Genomic DNA, 25,223 nt, shown 5'->3' with positions numbered 1-25,223 from the left:
TCCTCTCTTGCTTAAAATTTAGTAGCAAGAGCTGATGCAGTAAATAAAATATTGTCATCTTTGGAGGATCAACATTTATGGGATGATACATGGACTGGCTGAACTCCAGTGAGCTTCTGATGTATAATGTATAACTGTGGCTTTTTTGACAACCTCTCAAAATGCATGTGCAATCCATGCAAGCATCAGCTTCAACCTGCAACTTATATTGGAAGTATGTAGTGTGGTTTAATAAATGTAGTGCTCACTTCATGATTAATATATGACTTAGAATTCTTCTGTGGAGTTCCTCATTCAGAGATCCTAAGACCAGATCATGATGATCTGTCTGTCTTGACCTCTTGCATGGCATAAGCTCCTTGACTGCAGGCAAATCCCTGCCTACCTGTGGAGGTCTGCAGAAAGACACCCACTTAGCCACACACTTTGGCTGAAGGAGTAATTATCCTGGATAAAGTGATCCAGTAGTTAATTTCCTTCATTCTTAAGAAGTTCCCTCTTTTTTTATGACTTGAATATGAATTTGCCTTAACTACAGCTCTCGGCTTTGGGAACATATCTCTTTACCTGCTAGTTTAAAGAGAGCTCTTCTGAGAGAAATTCTCTTTGTACACTCTCAAAAATGGTCAAGTGTCCTCTTCCCCACCTCTCATCTGAACCAAAGAGGTAGGTTTCTTCATTTTGTTACTTTTAGGCAAGTTTTTCAGAACTTGAATTATTTTTCTGAGTTTCTTTTAACTACTCTGTCATTATCAATGTTACTTCTACAATGAGAAGCTAGGACTGTAGGCAGTGTTGCAAGAACAGTGCTGTTAATATTTAATATAATAGCAATTCCTCCATACTATCCCTGTATGAGGTATAAGAGCCCCTGGTTTCCAAAGCACAATCTGGTAGTCTGTGATTTATTCAAGGCAGCAGTGAATAAGCCAGCACGGAGCTCAGTGCTGCTGTAGATAGATGGTTTCAAGCTGCTGGAAGATCTCTTTAAAGCTCTCTCAGGTGTCTTTTTGCTACTCTGCATCTGGTCTGATGATGCAGAGTTATTTCTTTTTATGGCTTAGTATTGCTACTTTGTCTGACATTGATACCACGCTTTGTTGACAGACCTGCCATCATATAGATTGTCACTAATTATGTTGGTGTTCTAAATGTTTGCCTGTAAAGCAACTGAGGAAATGCCACCACTCACCTTGGCAATTTCATTTTGGTCTTAATCCTGTTACCGTCTTCAGTTGTGTCTCAGTGGTTCAAATCCTGCAGATGTGTCATGAAACTGGGTGCATGCATCTGGCTGTGCTTCCTGAGCCGAATCTGTGACATAGCTGAAGTGGTACCTCAGTGTTTTACAAACTCTGCTTTTGTCACGTCACTTTACGATACTGTTGAATTACATTCTCTTTCTGGATCGAGGGCAGTGGTACCACAGAGGGGTCATTTGTTTCTCCTCCTGTGTTCATGTTGTTGGCTGGTCAGTCACTGTAGTTCTGTCCTTCTCTTTCAACCTGGTTTTTCATTCTGTTTCACCAATTCATAAAGCCCACTTTGAATGCTCTTCCTGTCCTCCAATTGCCTCACTGTCCCTGTCACCTTGGCAGCATCCACAGAGTCAGTAAGAATAATTTTCAGTCCATCAGCCCCAAAGTAATGAAAACAAGGAATGTGACTGGATACAGAACATAAAGCTCTGCAGAGCCACATGTGAGGTTTCTTGCCTATTTTACACTATTACTATTCAGGATTTGATTTTCCAGCATTGTATTTACAGAGTATTAAATTAATCCAGACCATATTCCTTAGCCTGACTAGCAGTGTGAAAGGCTTACTAAGGTCAACAGAATACCTGCCATTTCATCCCTATCCACAGCATCTGTTACCCTGTTACCGGAGAACATCAAAATGATTTCACACAGTTTGTTCTTGACAAGCCCAAGCTGGCTGCCACTCCACTCCTTGTTGTTTTCTGCTGCTTATAGATAATGTCAGTAGGAAAATAGTTTCCCAAGAATAAAAGTTTATATGACTGCTGTGCAGGTCACTGTTTTTTATCCCTTTCCTCCTCCAGCTCTCTCCATTGCATCTTCTAAAGGATGCTGGGTATCTTGTCTCCATCGCTTCTAAATAACCCCATCGACACAGAAATCATTTCAAGTGTCTCTTCAAGTTTGCCTTCCATGTTGGCCAATCTTTCTGAGTCAGTGTCTATCATAAAAAATTTATCTCACCTTTCTTTCCCTTCCACCCATTGGTGATCTTCAATTTCCTGCCATTCCCTCTACTATAAACTAAATAATTTTAGTATTGGGCTTTCTCTGTATGGCTTCTATAAAGAGTAATGGTGTTTCCCTTTATTTCTTTGGCTCTTCGGTTCCTTTCAGATCTGCCATTCAACTTCAATTTCTTGTCTCTGCCTTTTAATTTCTCTCTCTCATCTGCTATAAGCTGAGTGAATATTTTCTTTTAGACCATATGCATGATCTTTAAGTTACTGTGTCCTCTAATTTATATCCCACTTTATTTTCTGTGTTGCATTATTTAATTCTCTAAAAGGTTTCAGGTAGAGTGCTTTGTGTGTGCACCACACTGCAAAGCACAGCTGTGTTGTGTAGTCTTCATATGCATTTGCTTTCTATTTTCTCCTTTTACTTACTGTTTTGGGAAACAGCCTTTTCCACTCCATTATTTCCAGAATCATGGATGCATGAAGGTGGTGCTTGGGGAATGTCAGAGGTGTGAGAACTGCTGAGTCACCTGTGCCCTGACATACCCGCCCTGAATGCTGCAGTGGCACAGAGCAGCACTTGTGGCACTGGTGGTGGCTGTTACAGGGTGAATTACCCACTGGTACATGATCCTGGTAAGGTTCCAATGTCAGACACTCATAAACTCCTTAAAACTAAGAAAAATAACTGTGTGCTAGATGCTGATGTTTGCAGTGCATGAAGTTATGTAATTGTTCCTTCACAGAATCACAGAATGGTTTGGGTTGTAAGGACCTTAAAAATTATCTAGTCAAACCCCCCTGCTATGAGTAGTAGGGATGTGTTCCTTGTCAGATTTATTCAAAAAACCATCTGTTTGGTTTTTATTTGGCTTCTCATTAATCAGCAATATATAGGCAGTATTGATGTACATTCTAAATAAATACACACTGCAGCAAAAATTCACCATGATCAATACTTTTTTTTTTCTGGAGTTTTAGTGATGTGCCTGTAAACGTTCAGACATTCCTTACTTGCCACAGCGTGACCCAGTGGAATTAGTGGAAGACTTTCCATTGATTCGCGTGGATTTGTACAGGCCCATGTAAAGCATTTAACCTCAAACTACGGGTCAGTGATAGAAATGTAGGAACCTGAAAATACATATTCCCTGCTCTGAAAGAAAGGAACAGAAAGGCAGAAGAAGGATACCCAGAAGCACTGAGACATCAGCTACCCCACAGGGTACTGGCTCCAAGCACTTCCCTGTTACCTTTTGGCTCAGGGACAGTGGATGTGCACTCTGATGTTTGAAGTAAGTTGGGTAGAATTTAACTTTTTGCTCAAGGGAGCTTTTAGTTTATTAAATATGGATGTTCTTGCAGGTGGAAGCACAGTTTCTCTCTGCAGCACATCACTTTGCTGAACATAAGTGTTTGGGAAAGAAAGCTTGGCTCTTTGTGCCTAAATCTTTTCTGTCTGGAACTGCCTATAAGAAAGACCATTAAAAACTGTCAGATTGTAACTATTGGAGGGTTTATAAGAGTGTGGTTGTAGCTGCCTTCAGATCTGTGAATTCATCTGCCTGGTCCCAAGGCTGGCCTCTGCAGCACTGCCGGGAGCTCTGCCTTACCTGTAATTATAGGCAGAAAATCGCTCAAGTTAATGCCGCGTCTAAGCGCAGGACTAACATCTGCCTGTCTTGGCAGTAAGACAGCTACCACAAACAGGCGATGCAACAGGCTGTCAAATAGCTTGACTTCTGCAGTAACATGCTCTTCTAGGAAAATTTTTCCAGCTCCAGTTACTAATCAGGCTCTGGGTGATCTTTCTGAGCTCTGGAGCCATGGGATCTATCACTCATCCATCAACACCTGTCCCACTCTCCCTGCGAGCATCCGCTTCTGTCTGGATGCTGCTGAGGAGGAATGAGACCTGCTGCTGAGCAGGCTGGGGGAAGTGTGACAGTCCCATCCTAATGAAACAATCAGGTTATGAGCTGCTTTGCATTTCTGTTCCTGCTTTTGCAGGAACACAAGCTGGACCGTTTCCTGCTGCGACTGCGGGAAGCCTCGTGAGCAGTTTGCAGTTCTTTCTGCTTCCAGCCTTTGGTGTAGCCTCAGAGAAGTGGGTTTCAGAAAACATAACTTTCAACTGCCTGACACTTCCCAGTCACTTCTATCTCTTGTCTGTAGTGCTATCAATCAAATTGTTCTTGTCAGCTAACTGGTTTTAAATCTCGTGTGGAAAAATTGTGGGTTCAAGATCATGCTACGGTAAGGACAAACCTGACTGGTCTTGTTGTGCTAATTCATTCTTGCTTAAGACATGAAAATAAACTGATAGAATATCAATTTGAAGCTTTTAGACCTTGAAATGATTTAAAAGCTCTTAAAAGAAAGACTAGGGCTGAAGCTTTGTCTCCGAGGCATCATTTTTAACTTAGCAGGAAGCTCTGATGGTCTTTTCTTTAAATTGCCTATTGTCCAGATGCCCACAAAGAAAGTGCTTCTGTGGGACTGTTTGGGTTTAGTGCTGGCATTTATTTCATTTCATGTGACAGATGACTTGGCTTCTGGATCTAGTAATTACTTGCTCATATCCCGCCGGGGCAGGTGTTTGACCTGCTGGAAGGCTGTGATTTGCTCAGGGAGCACTGGCTGGCTGGGCAGGGAACCACAGTGGTGGCAGGAGCCCTGCACTGCCCAGGCCTGGATGTCTCCTGGCACACCCCTCTGTGGGCTGGGCTGGGTGTTCCACTCAGATGAGAGCAGTGGGAGCATGGAACCTGCAGGCTTTGCTAATGACAGAGCCACCCAATTAAGATTAAATGTCTGAAAACCTTTCACATCCGTTATGGTTGATAGTCTATAATTTGGGGTGTCTTACCAGTTTTCATTGTAAAAGTCACAGCTTTTTTTTTTTTTAATTTTTATACTGTCCTCAGCTTTGATTGTCAGACACATTTATGAACTTCAGAGAGTTGCTGAATGGAACTGAATGAACTCTGCTTTATTCTTCAGCCTGGTTGTGCTTTTCATTTGCTCACAAAGAAATACCTGATTTCTGCTCGAGAAATTCTTTTTTTTTCTTTTCTTTTTTTTTTTTTTGAAAGATGAAGAAATCGAAGAGTTGAATGCAACTTACATTGTGGCAATTTAAGCAGATTTTCTTCCCTTTTTTTTTTTGGTTTCTCAATATTATCATACAGCAGCTAAACTAATGAATATATAATTTTCTTTCCTTTCTGCTTGTCATGCCCTGCTAACATGGACCTCTACAAAGGCTCAGGTTGGTGTTGCAATCTGTCTTCATCTTATTGTTCTCATTTAGTAAAAAGGGGCTTCGAATGTTGTTCTTCCTCAATCAGCTTTTTTCCCCTTCCTGTCTTCAAAACTGGGTCCAACATTATTAATACATAACAGATTCATCCAGAGAGGTGCCACATTGGTTTGTTACCCCTGAAACTTTAGCTGCTGCAAAATGTGCTGTTTCAGAGACAAGGGACATTGATTTATTTATATCTACTTAAATTTGCTATGCTTGCCTAGCTTTGTGACAGGGAGAGGCATCAGCAGCTGCAACACCTTCAACTTCTGAAATCTGTAAAATGCACCAAAACTCTCACTAACGAGTTTCTGCCTTGCTTTAGACCCCCCTATTTGACAGTGTTAGTAAAATGGCATTTTCTAATATCTCATCTGGATTCAATGTGATGAAACATAATTAAAAAATAAAAAATCAGAGCCAGAGGAACTGGCCATTTGTGATTCTATGCTCATATCCCCCCTTCCCACTTTAACTCCTCCATTTTTTGTATAGGTGTGAGACTAAATTGTCTTGCCTGAGTATTTCAGGTAGAAATAAATTCCCAATATCTTCAAGGTTATACTTTGTGCTGTGTCCTGTCCTCAGAGGCTGTAGTGACAGTAAAGCCAGAGAGGCAGGTTTGGGGCCAGGAGCTGCATGTTCTCCCTTATTTTCTCATGTTGAGTGATGCCAACTTGGTATTTAAATCTCCGTGAAAGAGCACTCATGCTTTACCTTGTTACAACTTGGTGTTTCTAATGCCTGCACCAGTCTCACAGAAAATAAAACCACTCACCACTCGTAAATATGAATTAATAAACCTTGCTGAACAACATGTTAGTTCTGTCAGAGTAAGCTGTAATGACTGGGGTTCGACACAGCTCGCCTCAATTAACTTTTTAAACAAGGCATTTTCCACTCATTGCACTTAAGAATTTGAAATAAAGCAGTGACTGACTTGGAATATTTAATTACCTGTTAGAAGAATGTAAGGGATTTACTAGGAGCATTTAGTCAAGTCCAGCAAAAGACTGGCTATAGTAAAGGCCATGGTGAGGGAAAATGGAGCATCCAGATATCTTTATAGCAAGAATACCCTACTGATTTCCTAATTTCTCCTCTTTTCCTCATTTTACAGCCAGAGGTTTACAGTGCTGCTTTTTCTGATGGCTTCATCTTGAAATGTCTTTATCTGAACTTTTCAGGATCTGATTTTCATCTGAGATGTCATCCAGTTAGTGCAGGAAATGGGGCATTTCCAGATTCAGTGCCCTGCTCTGTGAGGGCTCCATCACCAACCTCTAGCAAATCTCCCAACTCTTCATCATCAGTTTTCTCATGTGTCAATTAGGATTAAAGTTGAGCAGTTTTGAGAGTCGGGCTATAAATAGATAATCAAGGGCAGGGGAAACTTCTGGGGCTTGATAAGTGTTTGCACCCTCCCTACTCAGAGAAAATGACTTTTCAGCAGTTTTTGTAGTGGTGGTGTAATGGTGAAGGGTCTGTTTCTGCAGGGCTTCCATACTGCCCACAGAGCAGACACTGGGAATTGATGCCTTTCTGTCTGTGCTGACCTTGTACTCATATTTTGTACTTAGGATAAAATGGATCCCATCCCTTTGCCAGCTACAAAGTTTTAGTCAGGTCTAGATTTTCTTGGTTCAGCGCCAGCAAAAACTCTCCAGAACCTTAGTGAAGCTCTAATTGATTTTCTTTTTTCTGCACCACAAAGGAGGGAAAAAAACACAAACTCCTTTGATTTGGGTGTAAATGCAAACTAAAAGTGCTGAATTTGCTTCACGAGTAGTTGTGCAGGTATCTGCTAGAGCCATAAAATATCCAAGAATTCCAGTAATTTCAGAAGTCTTACCTCATACCTGTTCAGACTTTTGTGCTGTAAGGCATTTTGAGCAATTTTAAAAAAAATTTTGGTGTCTATTTCCATCATCCAAATACCCAAGGATAAATATTCATCAGTGAAACCGCCGCTTTATAAAATCCAAATTGCTTGAAAATTAATTGTTCAACCAGTTTTAATACTGGTGAGTGGTTAGCATATTTCTGGCAATCGTGATCAATATATAAACTAGCATGAAATAAAATCAATTTTATTTTAAAGAGAACTATTTAATGTAGAAATTTTAATGAGATAATTTCTGTGATGTAGTGTTTGTTAATGTGCAAGTACTTGTCCTTCAGATATACAGTTAATTCAGTAAAGCTTTTAAGTGCGTGCTTAGATCTGCCAAATCAAACATGCAGTTAAGTAATTAACAAAGCAAGTGCTCCATTTTTAATTCAGTTTTAAAGAACTAAATAAAAGAACCTAATTGTCGGAAATTATCTGGTTTAGATTAAATGGAATGTGAAAGCACTATTGGAACATTATAAAAGTTATTCGGTTAATGTACAGGCAAGAAAAGAAAAGATTTGTGTGAAATAGATGGAGTCAACATACAAGTCAAGTTTGCAGATTGTTACAAAGAATGAACATTTTTGGAGATGTATTTCCCACCTTGCTCTGGATTCATTCATGTCAGGCTGGTTGCAAGGGAGTGCTGGCTATAGCCCAGATGTCACCAAGCTCTAAGAGGAGGAGAGATCCCTTTTGCACTGTGACATCCCACTGCAGCCTCCTCTTGCAGCCTGGATATGCAGGGAACATAAAAGTGAATATGATAAAGGTATTCAAAGTGAGCAATTTGCTGGCCAGTCTCTGTAGAAGGGGTTTTAAAGCCTGCACTTGATTTTACCAGCAGGTGTGTTTGCAAACCCGAGCAAGTCATCTCTGTTCCCTAAAAAAGATCCTTCTTAGCTTTACTGTTATTCAAGATGGTGTCCATAGTTTAAAAAGGGATTGTTATTTCTTCGGTTCTGGCTGTTTCAATGTATTGGGTCTAATGTAACCTTGGTGTAAGGGCAGCGATGTGAAATGAACTTATGTTAGCAATGAATTTAGCCCATTTGTATTAGAAATGAATAGCACAGAGGTAGTCCTCAGGGTCTCAGGCAACTGCTACAGTGATCAGTTTGGTTGTTCTAATATAATAAGCAGATATTGACTTAGTTGGAGTGAACACCAAGATTTACTGTCATGAAAGCTAAAATATCGACTGAGGGAAAACCAGAGTCAATATATACCTTGAGGGACAATAAATCTTGATGTTCACTGAAATATGAAGTCACTATGATTTTCAGAAGTGTTGAACCTCTTTCTAGGTGCTCATCAGAAAGGCTGTTTGAAGTATAGGTGAGAATTTTTTTTAATGAATCACATCAGTTGAGCCAGTGTGCTTGTTTTATACATCCGTTGCAAGGCCTCTGTTATTCCTGACCTACATTTAAATTAGTAAGTTAGAGAACATTATCAGCCACACCAAAGCTCCTTGGTGGTTAGATATTTGGACTTTCCATTAAAATATAAGTAGCAGCTATTAAAAGAGAAAATAAATAGATTAAACATTTGTGTATCTTGTTGAAGTAACTGTCGACATCAATATTCTTCAGCAGGGGCTCAGGGTTTTCATTGGAGTGAAGGGGAAATGGCTTCTTTTGTTCGGGCAAGCTTTAGCAGTCGGTCTCTTAAAAAGTAACTTTTGTCCTTCTTTTATTAAGAACTGTGCCCATCAACTTGATTTTAGGATTCAGATGTTCCAATACTGTTGCAGGGTAGTTGAGACTACAAAGAGTGATACAGTGGTCCTGTGAAAGTCAGTGGCAAAACTCCCCTAGACTTCAGTCAGACATCCTTTGACCCCTTGGTTCATTGAGCCCAAATCCCAGCATGTAAATATGAATAAAATTGAAGAAAGCAGTTCATTTCTTAAACTGCTGAAAGTCTGTGTTTATTTCTTGAGGCAGTAAGGGCTGGTCCCCTGGGCTCTGCAGCTCCTCACAGGTAAGGTGTCTGCAGCTTGCCAGCATCTTTCTCCCTCCTGAGCCATACAGAATCATGGGCCCCTGTGCTTGTCACGTGGAATTCATTTCATTTTGGCCCTTCAGGAGATAGATTGTGGTACTACAGCTCCATACATGTGTTGGGGCTCAGCCTGAAAGGGTTTGTAAATGCACTGTCATAGTGGGTTTGCATAAGATTGGGGAAGGGTGAGCAATAAGCAGCTTATTTTCAAAGGAACTGTTGTCTTTGCTTAGGAAGAGAAGGGGCATAACTGGACAAGAGACTTCTGTATCTGCAGAAATAGTGGATAGTGGATGACAAATGATGTGGGCCAGGAGGTCTAGACTGGGTGTAATTTGAAGCTTGGATGCACTCTGTGTTGTAGTCAGGGATCCATGGGAGCATATCCCAACCCCCTCCATGCTCAGGCGCTTTGAGTCCCTGGGTTGGTGAGAAGTGAGGACACCACATCCCACCCAGGCTTGGGACAAGGGTGTTTGTTCTCTTGGACCCAGGAGGTGAGAGGTGAACTTACATTGCCCTGGTTGGTGGGACCCAAAGAAAAGCAAGGCTTAGCCAAAATCCTTTGCAAATGCAAAATATAGTGCATAATCTGACCATCTTAAGTACCACAGCTCCCAGCAAAAGATAAGAATGAAAGGCTTTAAGGTTTGTGGTGTTATTTTTTCAAATACAAAAAAAAATCCAAACCAAACCCCCCCGATTAATTAGACATGATTGAAAATAAATTATGGTAAGCCAGGAGAAAGAAATGGGAGGAAAACATTGTCCTGTGGAGGAAAGAACCACATGCCACATCACTGTGGTTTTTAAATGCAAAGCTGGAGACACAAATTACATTCACAGCTTCCTGAATGCATTCCCACAGAGTCCCACCCATGGAAATCTTGCATCTCTTTGAGACTCCCATTTAAAAGCTTAACAGTGTCCACCACTGCATGTTGTCACTTGTTCTGAAGAAATCTGTGCTTCCCAATGATGTGAGGTGATTATTTCCATGTCCCCGGTGTCCCAGAGGTACTCCCAGAGATGGCTTTGCTCAGTGCTGCCACAGGGCAGAGGGGAGAGGTGGTTCAGAGGCAGGACATGCTGTGTGTAAGCACAATAACTTAGGAAAACAGGTTGTAACAGTTGTATTTCAAGGTTTTGGTGGGGAGTGTAACCTGGAAATCCTGAACAAAGTGGAAGTACTGAACAAGTCAGCAGCAGACTGCCCATGTATTGAGGTACTGCAGGGATATGTGGCCAGTGCTGTGTGTCCTCCCTCCTGCAGCACAGAATGGGATGTCTGTCTGTCCACTGGAGAAGGAGGAGAAGGAGAGCTGATGGGACTTCATATGTAATTGTACCAGTTTGACACAATCAGACAGTAGTCTAGGAATGCTGTATTAATTCCTCTGTTACTGTCATCCTGACTGCTCTTGAAAGAGCACATTTGAAGTTTCACTTTGTATTATGTGTGTTTGTGTCACTGCATGTGGGATTTCTGTTTTGACCTCACATGTTTCCTCAGATACATTTTAGATCGCGTGTCATCCCACGCCTGCCCAGCCCTTCCTGGTTTTCCTACAAAGGTATCACATTGGGTACATGATGTAGACTTTGACCACCAAAACACATTTGTGGCAAATGCCTGATGTTAAGCCTCCACTGCTCTACAAATAGGCTTTGCTGGCTGGGAGAGGTCTGAGGTTTCACAGATGTTAAGGCAGAGCAATCGGAGGTCACTGAGACAATGAGATGGGATTCCCAGGCTCCTGACCCTGTCTGGGCTGCAGGCAGCAGGGTGAGCATGGAAAGGCTGGCAGTGCTGTGAACCTGCAGGACTCCCAGTGGTATCCTCTAACCCTGAGGGAGGGTTATTAGTTAGAGCCAGGAAAAGAATCTTAAATCCCCAAAGCTGCTATTTGGGCTGGCCTGCCCCTGCTGTACCTGTGGAGGGAGGCAGCACCACACTGTCACCTCCTGGCTGCTCCTAAGCTCAGCTTCCTCTCCAGAAATCTGAAGAGCAGGAACAGGCCACCCAGCTCTTAATTAACTTAGTTGTTAAGTTTTACCATCCTTGGCACTACCCACTGAGGCACCTCTTTCCAGGCTGCAGGATCCCTGCCTCTGGCAGCCAGTTTTCTCCAAGTTTGGCTCTTTGCTCTCTCTGGTTTTGCCTTCCCTCTGTAACGAGGGAAACACTGATCCTGCCTCAAGCACACGTTTCCCTCTCACTAATCGTCTCCTGTGGACAGCAGGATATTTTGTCAGGCAACATGGGCAGGCGGTAGTTTTTTCCTTCCGCCTGTGAAGCAGAGAAACTAATAAATACTCCCTGTCTCTACATCCATCTCCGGGATGGATGTCTGTGGGGAACGCAAAGGCTCTGCAGTGCCAGGAGAGGGATTGCTGTTGTCTGTGGCGTGTGTGGGAGTCAGTGGCTCGCTGGAGGTGACAGGCTGGTGGCTTCACACCGGGTGGGTGCCTGCTCTGCGTGCTCCTGTGTACACCAGTTAGTGTTAACAAGCCTGGCTGCACCGCTAATTGGCAGTGTTTGTGGTGCTGCTTACTCAGTCTGGGAAATTCAGCCGTTCTGTGCACCTTTTACCATCCACAGACACCTGTGTATCCCAAAGTTGGACCAAATGCTGCTGCTTCAGTGCACAGGCACTGATAGGCCATGCCAAGTGTCTGAGGAGCACTGCCATCTGTCTGAGACCTGTATGCAGGTCCAGCAGGTTCTGGAAGCACCACACCCCCTGGGCTCCCCCAAAAGGCTGTGGACTGACCCACTCACTGTGGCAAGAAAGTCATCGTAGCAAACATCATTACTGAGCACAGTTTATCCCTGGTGTGGTAGTGCATGTTCTCACATGTTATTTCTGCACAGACCATAAGAAAGGATCTCATAGAATCACAAAACCATAGAGTGGTTTGGAAATGGACCTTAAAGATCATCTAGTTCCAACCGCCCCATCATGAGCAGTGACACCTTCCACTAGTTCAGGTTGCTCAAATTCCCATCCAGGTTTATAATTTGTGCTTAATAATGTGTAGGGGAAATGGTACTAATTGTATTGTTGCTTTTGCCCCATTTATTCCTCTCCCTTTCTCCTTCCTCTGCATAAAAGGTGATTATCTTGCTAGTTCATGTTGTGCTTGCCCCCACCAGTCCTGACTTCAGTTTCCCTTTTCCTGTCCTTTCTCCTTCAGGTATTTTGCACTTTTCAGCATCTCTTATTCTTTCCTCTCTGCCAAACCTATGCACAATGTATAGGCAGACCCACAGCTGAAATTAGTTTCTGACATTTTCTGTTCCTGAGGGGTTTTCTTGTGCAAGTTATCTTCCTTCTATTTGATATGAAGGTGATTTGCTGATGGGACACCAATTTTATTTCCAGACTGGTATGCCAATCTCCTTGTCTTCCCACCTCCAAAGTGTTGCAAAAAAGGTTTCTTTATTCTTGTGGCCAGAACTTGCATAGTCATAATTTGCTGTTTTAAAATTAAGCTGTAAATTATTAAACATGAGGCTGAATTTTTTGGGGGGATAGTTGGGAGAAAGGCTATTGATTTATAGTTATTTTAATGGTGAGAATGCAATGTCTCCACAGCAGCAAGGCTGTAGAGATTTTGGTGAGTGGAAGAAGAAATTTTAGGTGCACCGTATTTTTCCAGGGCAGCACATTATGCTTTGTACAAAACAACAGGGAATACTGTATCTTCAAATCAGCTTCTGCAGACAAACCAGATTCAAAATAAATAACTTTTATTCATCACTGTAATAGAACTGTTGATGCATTCATTTATTTAAACCTAAAAATATGCTGAAGTGTTATATCTCAGTGTGCTGCTTTTAACAACCTGAATATCCAGGACCTTTTATCAAGCTGCTGGCTGTATTTTTCTCTCTATATAGATACCATAGTTCAGGTGAATACACTGTTGTGTTTGATTAGGAGATATGTTAGACATAAGTCACTTGCAGGGAAAAAAAGCATTTACAGTTTTTATGTATAAAAAGGAAATTTGTGTGAAACATGAAATTTCAGTCTTTTATGGTAAAGGATTTATAAGGATACATTAAAAGCAAAGGTAAATGAGTGCTGATTTTAAGTTTGTACCTTCTGAAACACGAAGGAGTGGGGTACATACAGTCCTGGTGAAGGATGTGATAGATTATGGGGAGAGCAGGCAGAGCAAATTAAATTGTAATGGAGTTCCTCTTCTAGTTGCAGGGAATAGCTGTTATTTATCCTGTTTCCTAAGATGCTGCATGCATACTGCTCTTTATTATATACTTAAAAATCCCTTGGCAAGTCAATAATGAATAAATGAACTTAAAGCCATTACAACACACTCAGCATAAGGAGTGTAAGCCAGGATATTTTTCAGTGTGCCTTTCCCTGGGTTTGGTTGAGGTGTTTCTGCAGAGGTGCTAACCTGGATGGCTCACCTGATCAGTTTGGTTCTGTCTCCTGGCAGGTGCACGAGGCAGTCCCCTGCTACAGCGAGTGCAATCAGTATTCTTGGGTAGTAGAACCGTGGTCTCCGTGCAAAATCAACAGTGAACAAAACTCCCTCCACTGTGGAGAAGGAATACAAACAAGGAAAGTCAGGTGCGTGAAGACAAAAGCTCAGGTACTCCAGATCAAAAGGGCTGATGTGTACTTGAATAAAGCTGGAATATCTGACCATCTGACAGTGAGTACATTGCTGAGTCCAGGGTATTTCAAATAAAAAGAAACATGTTTATGTGCTATGGTTTACAGGAAAAGCATCTCAGAGATGCAGCCTTGGTTTTTCAGGAAGACGGCATGTTATTTAAATTAGAATTCTTCAACCTAAATGCCATGTATACATAAAGCTCCCTGAGGTGCCTCCATCTTCTGATTTGCTCACATTTTCCCCAAGCAGTGGCACTGCACGCACCAGAGTGGCATTCATTATTAGTGAATATTCATTCCCCAGGCACGGGGAAATGCTGAGTTATTTCCAAATGTTCAGATGTTCCTAGCAGGAGCACAAAGGTTTGTTCTTGCTGGTTGTCATTTTCTGTTTGCTCTTCTGTCAGCCGATCAAAGTTAAAATCCCTCTGTATGAAGTTTGAAATGTTTATTTAAAGGAGTTACTGAAATCTGTGAGTAACAAAAGCATGTTGTGCATGTAGCGGGTTTTGATTTGCATTAACATGATTAATTCTGCTTTTTGACCAGCCATGCTGCTTGTAGTTATTGTCATGTCTAGTGTCCTGTATGCAGTCGAGCAGATTTGTTGATATCTGTATGCAGTCGAGCAGACTTGTTGATGTCCATCACATCTGTGGGCTCTAATGAAAATGTCTGTTTTCTGTGCAGGTGTGTGAGTGCTGCTGAGGACCACGGAGGGGAGACTGTGCCCAGTGCTCTGTGTAATCAGGCTGACATCCCAGATACAGTGCAGAAGTGTAGCTTGTACTGTCCCCGTGAGTGTGCAGTGTCTGACTGGGGACAGTGGAGCAGGTGTCCACAGGTAGGCCCTCCTGCTTGTGTCCTGGCAATGTTCCTCTTGGCTTGTCCTTCAGCCATTTCATGGCATAGTTATTTTCCAGGAAAGTAAATTATTTTCTGAGGGATGTCAGGCTTAATGGGTCCTGCCAGCATGGTTGAATCTGGAGATATTTATATCTCTACAGAGACTGAGCTATAGAAAGTTGGTTAGTGAAACACATAGTTATTACTGTGACAGTTGATTCAACACATCCTTCCCCTTGGTCTATAGGAGAGAGCCCACACAAGCAGAGTGGGTGAAGGGAGCAGTATTCAAGCTGCAATAAGGGCTGTCTGAGGAATTATTTGCAGGGCAGAGCTCTGTCAGTGATGCACAATTGCCATAACAACCTGCCGGTAAACCGTGGTGGTGACACTCCTGGACAGGTCTTAGTCCTGAGGGAATGACAGCTCTCCCCTCCCAACAGGCACTATTTCTGTCCAGCATCTCCTCCTCCTCAAAACCTTGAGGGAATATTGGAAGCAACAGCAGCAGAAGGGCATGGCAGCAACATGCCTGAACAATTTGTCATGTCATGCAATACTCAAAACTTTGTGAATTATGCAGGGATTCAAGCCACGGCCAAGTGCTCTGAGTTTTCCTAAGTGTGCAAGATGGAAAGAAGCTGCAAATTTTGTATTGTGAAAACTCTCTGGCCTCAAAGCATGTGATTTCAAACCTTTGGTTTCTCCCTGACGGGTGTTGAAATAGGTGTCAGGTTTAATCTCACAGGGTTTTTTTAATAGACTTGCTTGATGTATTTAAGTGACAAACATATATTCATTGCCCCTGTGTTAACAGGGCCATTATCGAAAGTCTGAGTGGTTATTGGACAGGTATTTATACTACTGCTGACACAGGTAATTTCCTTCCATAATATTTTGTGTAGCGTATCAATATACTCGGTAAGAGCGTGTCAAATAAAATCTTGTGTTTCATTTCCTGCGTTCACCTCCTCCTGAGCAGCATAGCTTTGATGAAGTATAACATTCTTGCAACCCACAGAAATGCTTGGATACCTTCAAAGTCCCACTGTGATTGGGCTGTTTCTTTGCCATTGACTTTTTCAGACATAGATTTTCTTCATTTTCGTGTGCAGTGAACTATTGCAGAGATCCTCGAGGCCGTGGGGTGTATTTCAGGTGCCTTGGTGACAGTTCAGGCAGGACTACTTGAAGCTTTAAGCACCCTAATATCCTTAAGACACCCAGACTTTTTGCTGAAAGCTCCTTTCCGGCAGTGGTAAAGCCCCCATAGGCCACAGAAGCAGGAAAGGAAAGCCCAGAGCTCGTGGGCTGCACTCCATCAGGCAGCAGAGCTCTTGGCAGGCGCAGAGCATCATGCCACAGTCCCCGTGTCTCCTTGTGCATCCTTTTGCCACAGTGGATGTTAATTCATAAATGTGAGGGCATCTGCATGCCAATGCAATTAACTGAACAATATGTTTTCACAAGCTGTTCTGCAACACTTTGTTGTGAAACTGAGATGACTGTGTGCCGACGGAGCATGTGTTTCAATACTTCTGTCCAGATACAAGGCAATAAACAGCTTGAAGTTTTATGGGCAGATAAAACCCTTCCTTTGATGAGTTTACAGCAGTGCTGTCTCCCTTTTACAGCTACGCCGGCTGTTTGTGTTTGGTTTTAAGAGAGAACCACACAACACAGTCCCTCTCAGGCGGCACATGCTCAGCATCTCCCAGGCAAGCACTGGGCTTGCTGTCAGTGCAGAATGACTGTGCTGTGCCAGTGATGTGTCTTTGGTATGTGTGGGGCCAGAAGGGTGATGGGGCAGGGAGTAAGGGAATCGTGGTGGCCACGAGTGAGGCACTGTCAGCATCAGGGTGATTAATGGAACCCTTTGTGTCCTGAGTCACCACTAGGACAGGTCGTCCCTGAGAGCGGCTGTGAGCCGGTGGACTTGGTCAATGGAGTTACAAAGGCAGTGGAGCCTGTGGAGGATCCCATTCCATCTGTAAGGGAAGAGCTACCTGTGGTGAGCTGAGCAGTTCCACTGGTTGCAAGTGAGAGTTTGGGTCTTGGACCTTGCATGGAGACCCACATACAGACACCCAGATATAAGAGTCTGCACCTGGAGCTCAATCTCATATTAATCTTTTGGTCAGAACTGTGGAGCCTCCAGGCTTGTGTCAAATGCCTTCCCACAGAGCCCAAAATACACGTCTGTAAGTTTGCATCCACAGAACCTCCAGCTCATTAGGGCTGTCTGTTTAATTGTGTTTGAGGGAATTTTGCTCAGTAGCTGGTATAATCGTGCATGGTTTCTGATTCATGCCAAACTGGAAGGAAATGCCTGTCTTCTGAGGATGAATAAAATGCTTTTCAAATATTCACCAAAAATATATCTTCTAAGTACAGCTCCTTTCTCTTCCCGGAGTAGTCCAAAAAAATTGAAAGATAAAATCATATTGCAATGAAAAGCAAAACTGTAAATCCTGGCTGCTCTTTTTCAAGTGCATTTACATTTCGCACCAAAATAGTTGGCACTGTTCTAGTCACAGCACTCTCGTGAGGCAGCTGCCAAAGACCATTCCAGAATATCTTCCTGTAGCTCTGGTCATGTTTGGCTTGCTGGAGATAAAGAGGATTTATGAAACTTGACAAATTCTAGTTTGTAAGAAATGAACAATCACAATTTCAGCCTCATGTTTGCCCGAGGAGTTCTTTGATTTGAGATATTTACAGAGGATTTTGCTCAGGTGAGAATTCTTTTCCAGTCGCTTTGGTGTTCCGCTCATGTTTTACAGTGTTGATAATAAATTCATCCTGATAGCAGAATAACTAACTCTTATCAGCTGAATATAAAAAGGTCTTTTAGATTATCCGTTGTACCTTTTGTCAATATGTCATTGTACTCAGGATACTTTCTAGGGTATTACTGGGTTTTATCTTGTAGCAATATTCTTCCCATGTGAATTTTCCACTTTCAGGATGGTAAATGATCCTGAATCATGTTGAAATCAATGAGTCATAAAGGTGGTGACTGCTTTGTCAATGGAAAGTACTTCAGTATTTTTTTTTCTAAAACTTTGTTCTACCTTTTTTGGGTTCATTTCGCTTTTGTTTTAAATTGTGTTCTTTCATAAGTTCAGATGCTCCTGAACACAATTCTTTTATGTGTATTTTTTAACTGAATTGCAATTTTTGCATGTTGATTATGGTCTATTTAACACTGCTACACAAAGGTAAATTTTAATATTTCATCTCATGGTCATGACCCAGAAATGCTGCTATCTGAAATACAATACCTCAAGGTTACTTTGAGGTTTTGTCTCTGTACTGCATTCAAGAAACTCATAGTTACTGATTTGAAGCTTCCTTATTATTTTCACTTTCTCTATTGCAAGAAGTAAATTCCAAATGATTTCCTTCTGGTTGAAGACTGTTTTCTGGCTCATAAAGTTTTCTTCTTTGTCACTAAGTAACATCCACGTAACTTAAATACAAAGTCTTTAAAGCCATTTAAATGAACAGTTTGAAGCCTGCTGGTTAAAAAAAAAATAATCATAGGCAAATTAGGTTGACTTGCATTTTGCTTCAGAGATTTCATATTTGTTCCAGGGACAATAGCATGTTCAGTCAGACATCATCACTTGATTGCTCAAAGACCCAGCTAAACAATCTGGAAACTGAAATCCTATCATCTCTGCTACATATTCAGTGATGGAATAACACACACTTCCTGCGGCGTCTCGACTTTGTATTCATCTGACTTGGAAATGTAATTAATTGACTTCAATTGAATTCATCAAAGCATTCTTAAAAAGAGTTAATACGCGAGTGGTGCTACAAGTCCCTGATATAATTACCTCCAATCTATTTCGTTAGCTCTCTGTTGGGTGGATGGCTGTCACAGCCCCTGTTGCAGAGCAGAGTGGCCTCCTCGCTTGCCTCAGCTGTTGGCATTTCTAGCAGCTAATTCCAAGAGGTCTGAAATTAGTTAATTATAGGAGGTTGCATGTCTGGTGAGTGAGAACAGCTGTCTCCGTTTCAGCGAGCATTTTCCTCATGGATCAATAGCCACGTACCACGCTCAGGACTTGCGACAATTGAGTTATTATTCCCTCCAATCTGCAGGGGGGAGTGTGATGTTGCCACAACTGATCGGATTAGAAGTGGCACCAGGCACTACAGCCAGCTCAAGGGTTTCCAGTGACTTTCACTGTGGATGCAAGCTGGAGTTGTTACAGTCTGGAAATGCCAGCTGGAAGAAAAATTGTGGACTCTTGGAGATGCTGGGGCTCAGTTACCAAAGTCTTCATCCCAACTGGTACCTGCAGACAGCATCACAGAATGTGCAAGGCTGGAAGGGACCACTGGAGGTCTTCTACTCCAGCTCTGTGCTCCAGCAGGATTCCCTCAAGCACGTTACTCAGTATTGTGTCCAGACGGCTTTTGAGTATCTCCAGAGGAGACTCACCCAACCTCTCTGGGCTTGGCACGTAAGTTGGGCAGAGCACCTGCAGTGTGGAGGCTGGACTGAAGAGTGAGGCTTGCACAGAATTGTGTTTCCAGCCCAAGAGATAATTTATTCAGATCAAGCATGAGAATTATGCTGGTCCAAGTTTTTTTTGGAAGAACATGCACTACTCCTTATGCATAGCTGTGGCTTGGATTTTTTTTGTATAGCTTCAAAAAAGTTGGTAACTGCTGTATTTTTATTCATCTTCATTAGCAATCATTTTTTAGAAAATAATGGTTCTGTGTGGAGGCAGGTGAAGTTTCAGAACCTAGATCTGCCTGAAAAAGGAAATTTATGTAAATGCATTCTCATTGCAAAAGATTGCTTGTGTTATTGTAAATGGCTTGTTAGATTGTTACAAAACATCCACACTGGCATGAACAATATAATGGTTCATTGCTCTGTTAAAAATAGTCAAATAATGTTGCTGCCTTTGCCTTTACCTTATTTTGAGGTTGTATGTTTCCTTATGAATAGCCAGTTAAAAATAATGCAGCCAGCTATTTATAGTGCAGGATGCATGATACAAGCTGCTTGATAAATTAAACAGCTTAAAGGGCCCTCTAATGGGTTACAGCCTTTGTGCTGTGCAGTTATGATGCCTATGAAAGCCTAGATCAATGGACACCTTCTAAAATCCATCACAGAGAAGGTCTAATAGTGTATACTAATGTGTGATACGTTAATAGCTCTTACATTGGGACTCAGCATTTATAACCTTGCAGTTTTATTTTAATACCCTTCTCTTCCAGAACAAACTTTCTGTGCTTTGTCCGTTATTGTCTGGAGCAAAGGCTGGATACATCCTTTGTGTATGTTTTTGTTCCTCACTTTTTAGGTTAGCTTAAAATAGTGGCAGGTGGTCGTGGTGAAAAATGGGATTAGCTGAAGGAAATACTAAAAAATGCCGTAGTCAATAGTGCCAGGAATTCCCTCACAGAATGAAGAAGATGGCTGTTATAATTTCTAAATGGTCCTTTGAGAAAAACTTTGATTTATTCCTGCTTTAACATTTTATGTGTCTCTCATTACTTCAAAATATTTTGTTTCTTAAGTGGTTTATATAGTCTTGGCTATAGAAACTTACTGTGTCTCTGTATGACATCCTACTGTTCTAGGCTATTAATGTGCCACCTGTGGTTGTTGCTCATTATTATTGCCATCCAGAAATTCATTCCATTCCTACCACCAATTCTAAAGGATGCATATGCCAGAATTACACTCATTGCTTATAGTCATTAGGAAGGAATCTGGACAGACAACACAGTGTTTAAAACTTAACAGCTAAACTGATCTGGCACCTCACCTTGGAAGTACATAGAGTTCTTCAGGCTTCTGGGCTTCTACCTCTGTGAATCACAGCTGCCTCTATTTCTTAGGACTTCTTTCCCCTCCTATATTTATGGCCAGTTGGCACCATATTCATTGTCCTTTGATCCACGGATCTTTGTTTCTAGTCTGGGTCAGAAGTAGATTTCAGTTGTGCAGAATAAAGCAGAAACTGGACAGGTGCTAAACTTGGGTGGTCCCCAGGCAGCAGCAGGAATGTCTCATCCTGCCTGATGGCAGAGCAGAGCCTCAGTTTCCTGGAAGATCAGATGAAGGTGCCAAGTCTCCAGAGTTGTATGCTCCTGCCTTTCTCTTAGCACTGTTGTTAGCTCCCCCTTTTCCTCTTTCCTTGTGCTTCCACTGCAAAAATATTGGCTAATGCTGAGCACAAACCAGTTGTGATAGCCTTATAGGAGGTAATGGCTGACTTAATCTAAAATATAATTAAAAATGCTTCATCTGTCATCAGTGAAAGCAGTAGTTGCTAATAGAGCAGTAGGAAGTAAAATAATGTCTTTGGAAGTATAGCATCCACTCAGTGGGAAGAGAGGAGTTGTAAATGAAGATACTCAGTAAAGCATTGCTGAATCACAGTAGGTTTTATTTATTTAAACTCCCCAAAACTGTAGGTTCATATATGCATGTGATTAGAAACTTGGATTCCTGGGGCACAGCCAGTCTTGGTCTGTGTATCTGAACAGCACCTTTGCTGGTTTGTATAAAAGATTATTTGAACAGTCGAATTTGATCTTCTGTTTTCTTAATTTGTGAGAATATTTAGAATCAATCCCTTCTGTTATCTTGCCCAAATCTTAATTAATTATGTGGTAATTTCTTACTATAAGTACTCAAGGAATATTTCTTTTTATTTGTTGCCTTTTCTATAAATTTTTCTATTAATTACTGCCATTTCTGCCCTACATGCTAAGCATGTGAGTTGCCATTGATGGTGTTTGGTTTTGCTCTCAGAAGTTTTTAAGATCCAAATTCAGAACTAGACATGCACCATTGGCAGTGATGGCCGTGGTGACAATGGTGACATAATATCTTCCTCCTGCTGTGCAGATTACACGTCTCTTTATCGTTGCTTAATAATACCCTCAGCATCTCCTCAGTGGAAAAGACCCCTCTGCCTTGTCTTTCACTGTGCACATCCCCCTAATGACTCTGAGCCTGCCAAGTCATTCCTCAACCTTTGCCATGTTGTAAATACTTAATTTTTTTCTAGCCTGAGTTTTTGGAAGGGTCCTGCAGGAGTTGTGCACCCAATCCCATGAGATCCCAGGGTAGCTGGATACTCAGCCTCCTTCTGCTCCTTTGAAAATCTCAGCTTTCATCTTTTTCTTTCCAAGTCATTCCCTCCTGCCGCTTTCTCAGTTCCATACATATTTGGCTCAATTTGTTACATAGTTAACTTGAAAGAGTAAGGCCAGAAAATCAATTATAAAACTAATTTGACTTCTCAATTGACGTTAAGAGAAATTCAACAAATAATATTACAGGATATTAGTTACAGTTTGCCAGCTTTGAATTCTTGCATGTTTCCCATGTACTCAGCTTGATTAAATGAATGCTTTTCCCACAGAGATTCCTTATTATTCAAAACTGGTAAAAGTGAGGAGCTTATCACATCAGCTCTGGCTTCTGAATGCCGTGGCTCATCAGTGCAGTGAGAATTCCGGCTTCAGAGTGGCTGTAAACCAGATGTTTGTTTGGAGCCTGGCAAACACCAGACAGATTTTGACCTGCTAGACTGATCTGCTGCCCACCAGGAGGATATCTGAGAGGGAAAACAGTCCTGCCAGCCAGGAAATCCAGTGGGCTCTATGACAGCACTGGGCTGCATCAATGCCCTGTAATCAAGCACAACGGGGGGCATCCTACACAGGGGAAAAATACTGTTTTAATAAAAGAGTTTACTTATCTACAAATGATGCATATTTTCTGTCTGCAGGTTCTCATTTTAAAGGGAGCAAAACCAGGTATTTTGGAGCTGGCACAGGCAACTTCTGTCACAGTATCTATTGATTTCTTTTCCCTTTGGTAACATAATTCAGAGAAACATTAATTAGGAGTAGCTACTGAGATACCTTCTTTGATTTTTTTCTTACTCATTTTGCTTTATTGGCAAATCATTTAAGTTATTAGTGTTAGTTGTGAGGATGAACAATCAGATTAGTTGAGAAAAAGGCAATAAACTATTGGTAAACACTTAGTATGAGTTTAATTTTCAGATAATTAGAAACAATTGGGTATTTTAGCTGACCACGGGTATTCGAATAAGATTGCCACTTAAAATGATTTGACAAGATGGGTGTCAGCAATAAGAACATAATAGAATTCCTTTCACACAGTGTAAGCATAAGGAAAATAGGCCCTATCAATGTATTTTAAGACCAAATGAGACTTTTTTCCTATTTGTCCTGATATTTATTCTGTTCAGTTATGAGCTGATCTGTGCAACTAATCCAGGTTTACATCAGTCTGAGATCTAGATTTATGCTGCAAGGCCATTACATTTCCCTTTAATATTCACAATACAGGAATTATCCACACTTTCACCCGTGCAGGGTTCAGTGTTTGCAGGCAGTCTGTTGCATGATAATGAGTCCGTGGTTTTAAACTCTTAGTTGGGGGGGTTTTTTGTAATTAAAATATTTTGTAGGAAAAACATATTTTAAATACCCGAGTATTTTTGGAAGTGTGTTTATTTTGCATTGTTTTTTTCTTTACTGTTCCTGAACAGTCTAAATGAGAAACTGTTAAGAATTAAATAGATCATCTTGTCCAGTAAATGGCTGTGAATGCCTTTAACAGGGATTTATTTCCATTAGGTTTGCTGCAACCACATCCACTCGCCCATTCATGCTGTACTATAAACAGCCACAATACTGAGAGAGTGAGGATTGAGGGCTGCTAAACCCTAAGAGTTTTCATGCCTGTGATGCACAAACATAAGTGACAAACCTGCCTCTGTTGGTTCATATTCCCATGAAAATATAAACAAGCAAATCCTGGTTTATAGGCAGTCAGACATCAGTATTGGTGTCACATACTTTGAAAAGTCTTGTCAGCATCATAACTGACATGCAATTGCAAATACCCTTCATAGAAATGAAAGCTTTGCTAACATCAGTTATTACTTAAAAATGCATTAATTGTGCCAGAAATTCTGTCCCTTTATTCAGTACAATGATATTTTACTGGAAGTCTTGGTAAGAGGTGCAAAGTAGGGCACAGCAAAATGGCACAGTCTTTATCCCATTGTCCCCAAGGATTCTTACCAAAACCATGGAAATAAGTAACACAGGAGTGCCTGGAATAGCCAAATCAGCATAGATAAAAAGGTAACCTTTAGTAACACTGGATTCTTAACACTGGAACTGCATTACTTTTCCCATCTGTGCTTTGAAGCCTTGTTGGAGCAGGAGTGAGATTGCATTGAAACTTGATGTGGCTGTGGCTGTGCATGTAACAGCCTTGGGCTGTCGTGTCTGTGTGATTTCCTGAGGCCTCTGTACTGTCCATCCCTTTTGCACAGGTGTGTGATCCCAATGTTGTGCAAACCCGAACTCGACAAGTGCTGAGGTCTCCTGGCAGTTCAAAGCCCTGCCCTGAAGACTCACAAATGAAGCCATGTGTTCTTAACCAAAATTGCTTCCAATATCAGTACAACCTCACAGGTAGGTACAACTTTCTGATATACCCTTAGTATGTGTTTTTAGTTATGTTTGCTTGTGGTGTTGGTGAAAGCCTTGACATTCAAAGTGCTACGTGTAGACATCTTTGGTTTCAATAAAGTTAATTACATGCCTACATTTTTACAGGTTAGTGGACAAATGCACAGTTTTTTGTATTTAAGTTGTCATTGCAGGTACGCTGGAAATAAAACACGTTAAATGAGATTCGCAATGGGTTATCAACAGAATTAATTACAAAATTCCAGTTTAAAGAGTATCCACTGTATGGTTCTGATGAAGGCAATAATACCAGCAGAAGTCTGCTTTGAAGGCAATATGGGTCATATAGGTTGGTATAGAGTATTTGAGCAAAATGCATTATTTAGGACCTCAGAAGCAATTAGATCTGCAGCAGACAAACTAACAAAACAAAACAGCAAAAATTCCTTTTGTTTTTGACCAGCTCTAATAAACGAGAAAGGCATAGAGAGGAGAGGTCTAAGAGGAGTTTGGAGGCTGGTGGGAAGGGAGAACAAAGCAAGATAAAATATCTGAATATAAACTCAGGCTGTTTGTAATAAAAGCCCTAGAAACACAGGACGATGCCTTTTTTATCATCACATTTTAGAAATGCAGAACATTTATGTGTTTATGTTTATCAGAGGTGGAAGACACAAAGTAATAGGTTTTCTTCTCATCCTTCTTATTTATTGGTTGTGTATGGAAATTTTAGTGGCTTGTGTTAGGCTTTTTGTTTATTTTAAATGATGTCTTAAAGCTTATTTCAGT

The 25,223-nt window shown here is 41.4% G+C and overlaps 1 protein-coding gene across 1 annotated transcript in view; it reads left to right on the top strand.

The window, feature by feature from the left end:
• Window positions 1–25,223, top strand: part of THSD7B (thrombospondin type 1 domain containing 7B) — a 310,428-nt gene that overhangs the window by 262,772 nt on the left and 22,433 nt on the right. Inside the window, exons 17-19 of the mRNA XM_071562679.1 lie at window positions 13,900–14,033; window positions 14,772–14,925; window positions 24,296–24,437. Of these exons, the coding sequence (XP_071418780.1) occupies window positions 13,900–14,033; window positions 14,772–14,925; window positions 24,296–24,437 (430 nt within the window). The remainder of the gene's footprint in view (window positions 1–13,899; window positions 14,034–14,771; window positions 14,926–24,295; window positions 24,438–25,223) is intronic.

This window comes from Pithys albifrons, chromosome 8, assembly GCF_047495875.1.
Source record: "Pithys albifrons albifrons isolate INPA30051 chromosome 8, PitAlb_v1, whole genome shotgun sequence".
Classification (NCBI taxonomy): domain Eukaryota; kingdom Metazoa; phylum Chordata; class Aves; order Passeriformes; family Thamnophilidae; genus Pithys; species Pithys albifrons.
The sequence above is the reverse complement of the archived record's forward strand: the minus strand, read 5'-3'. Positions and strand labels throughout refer to the sequence as shown.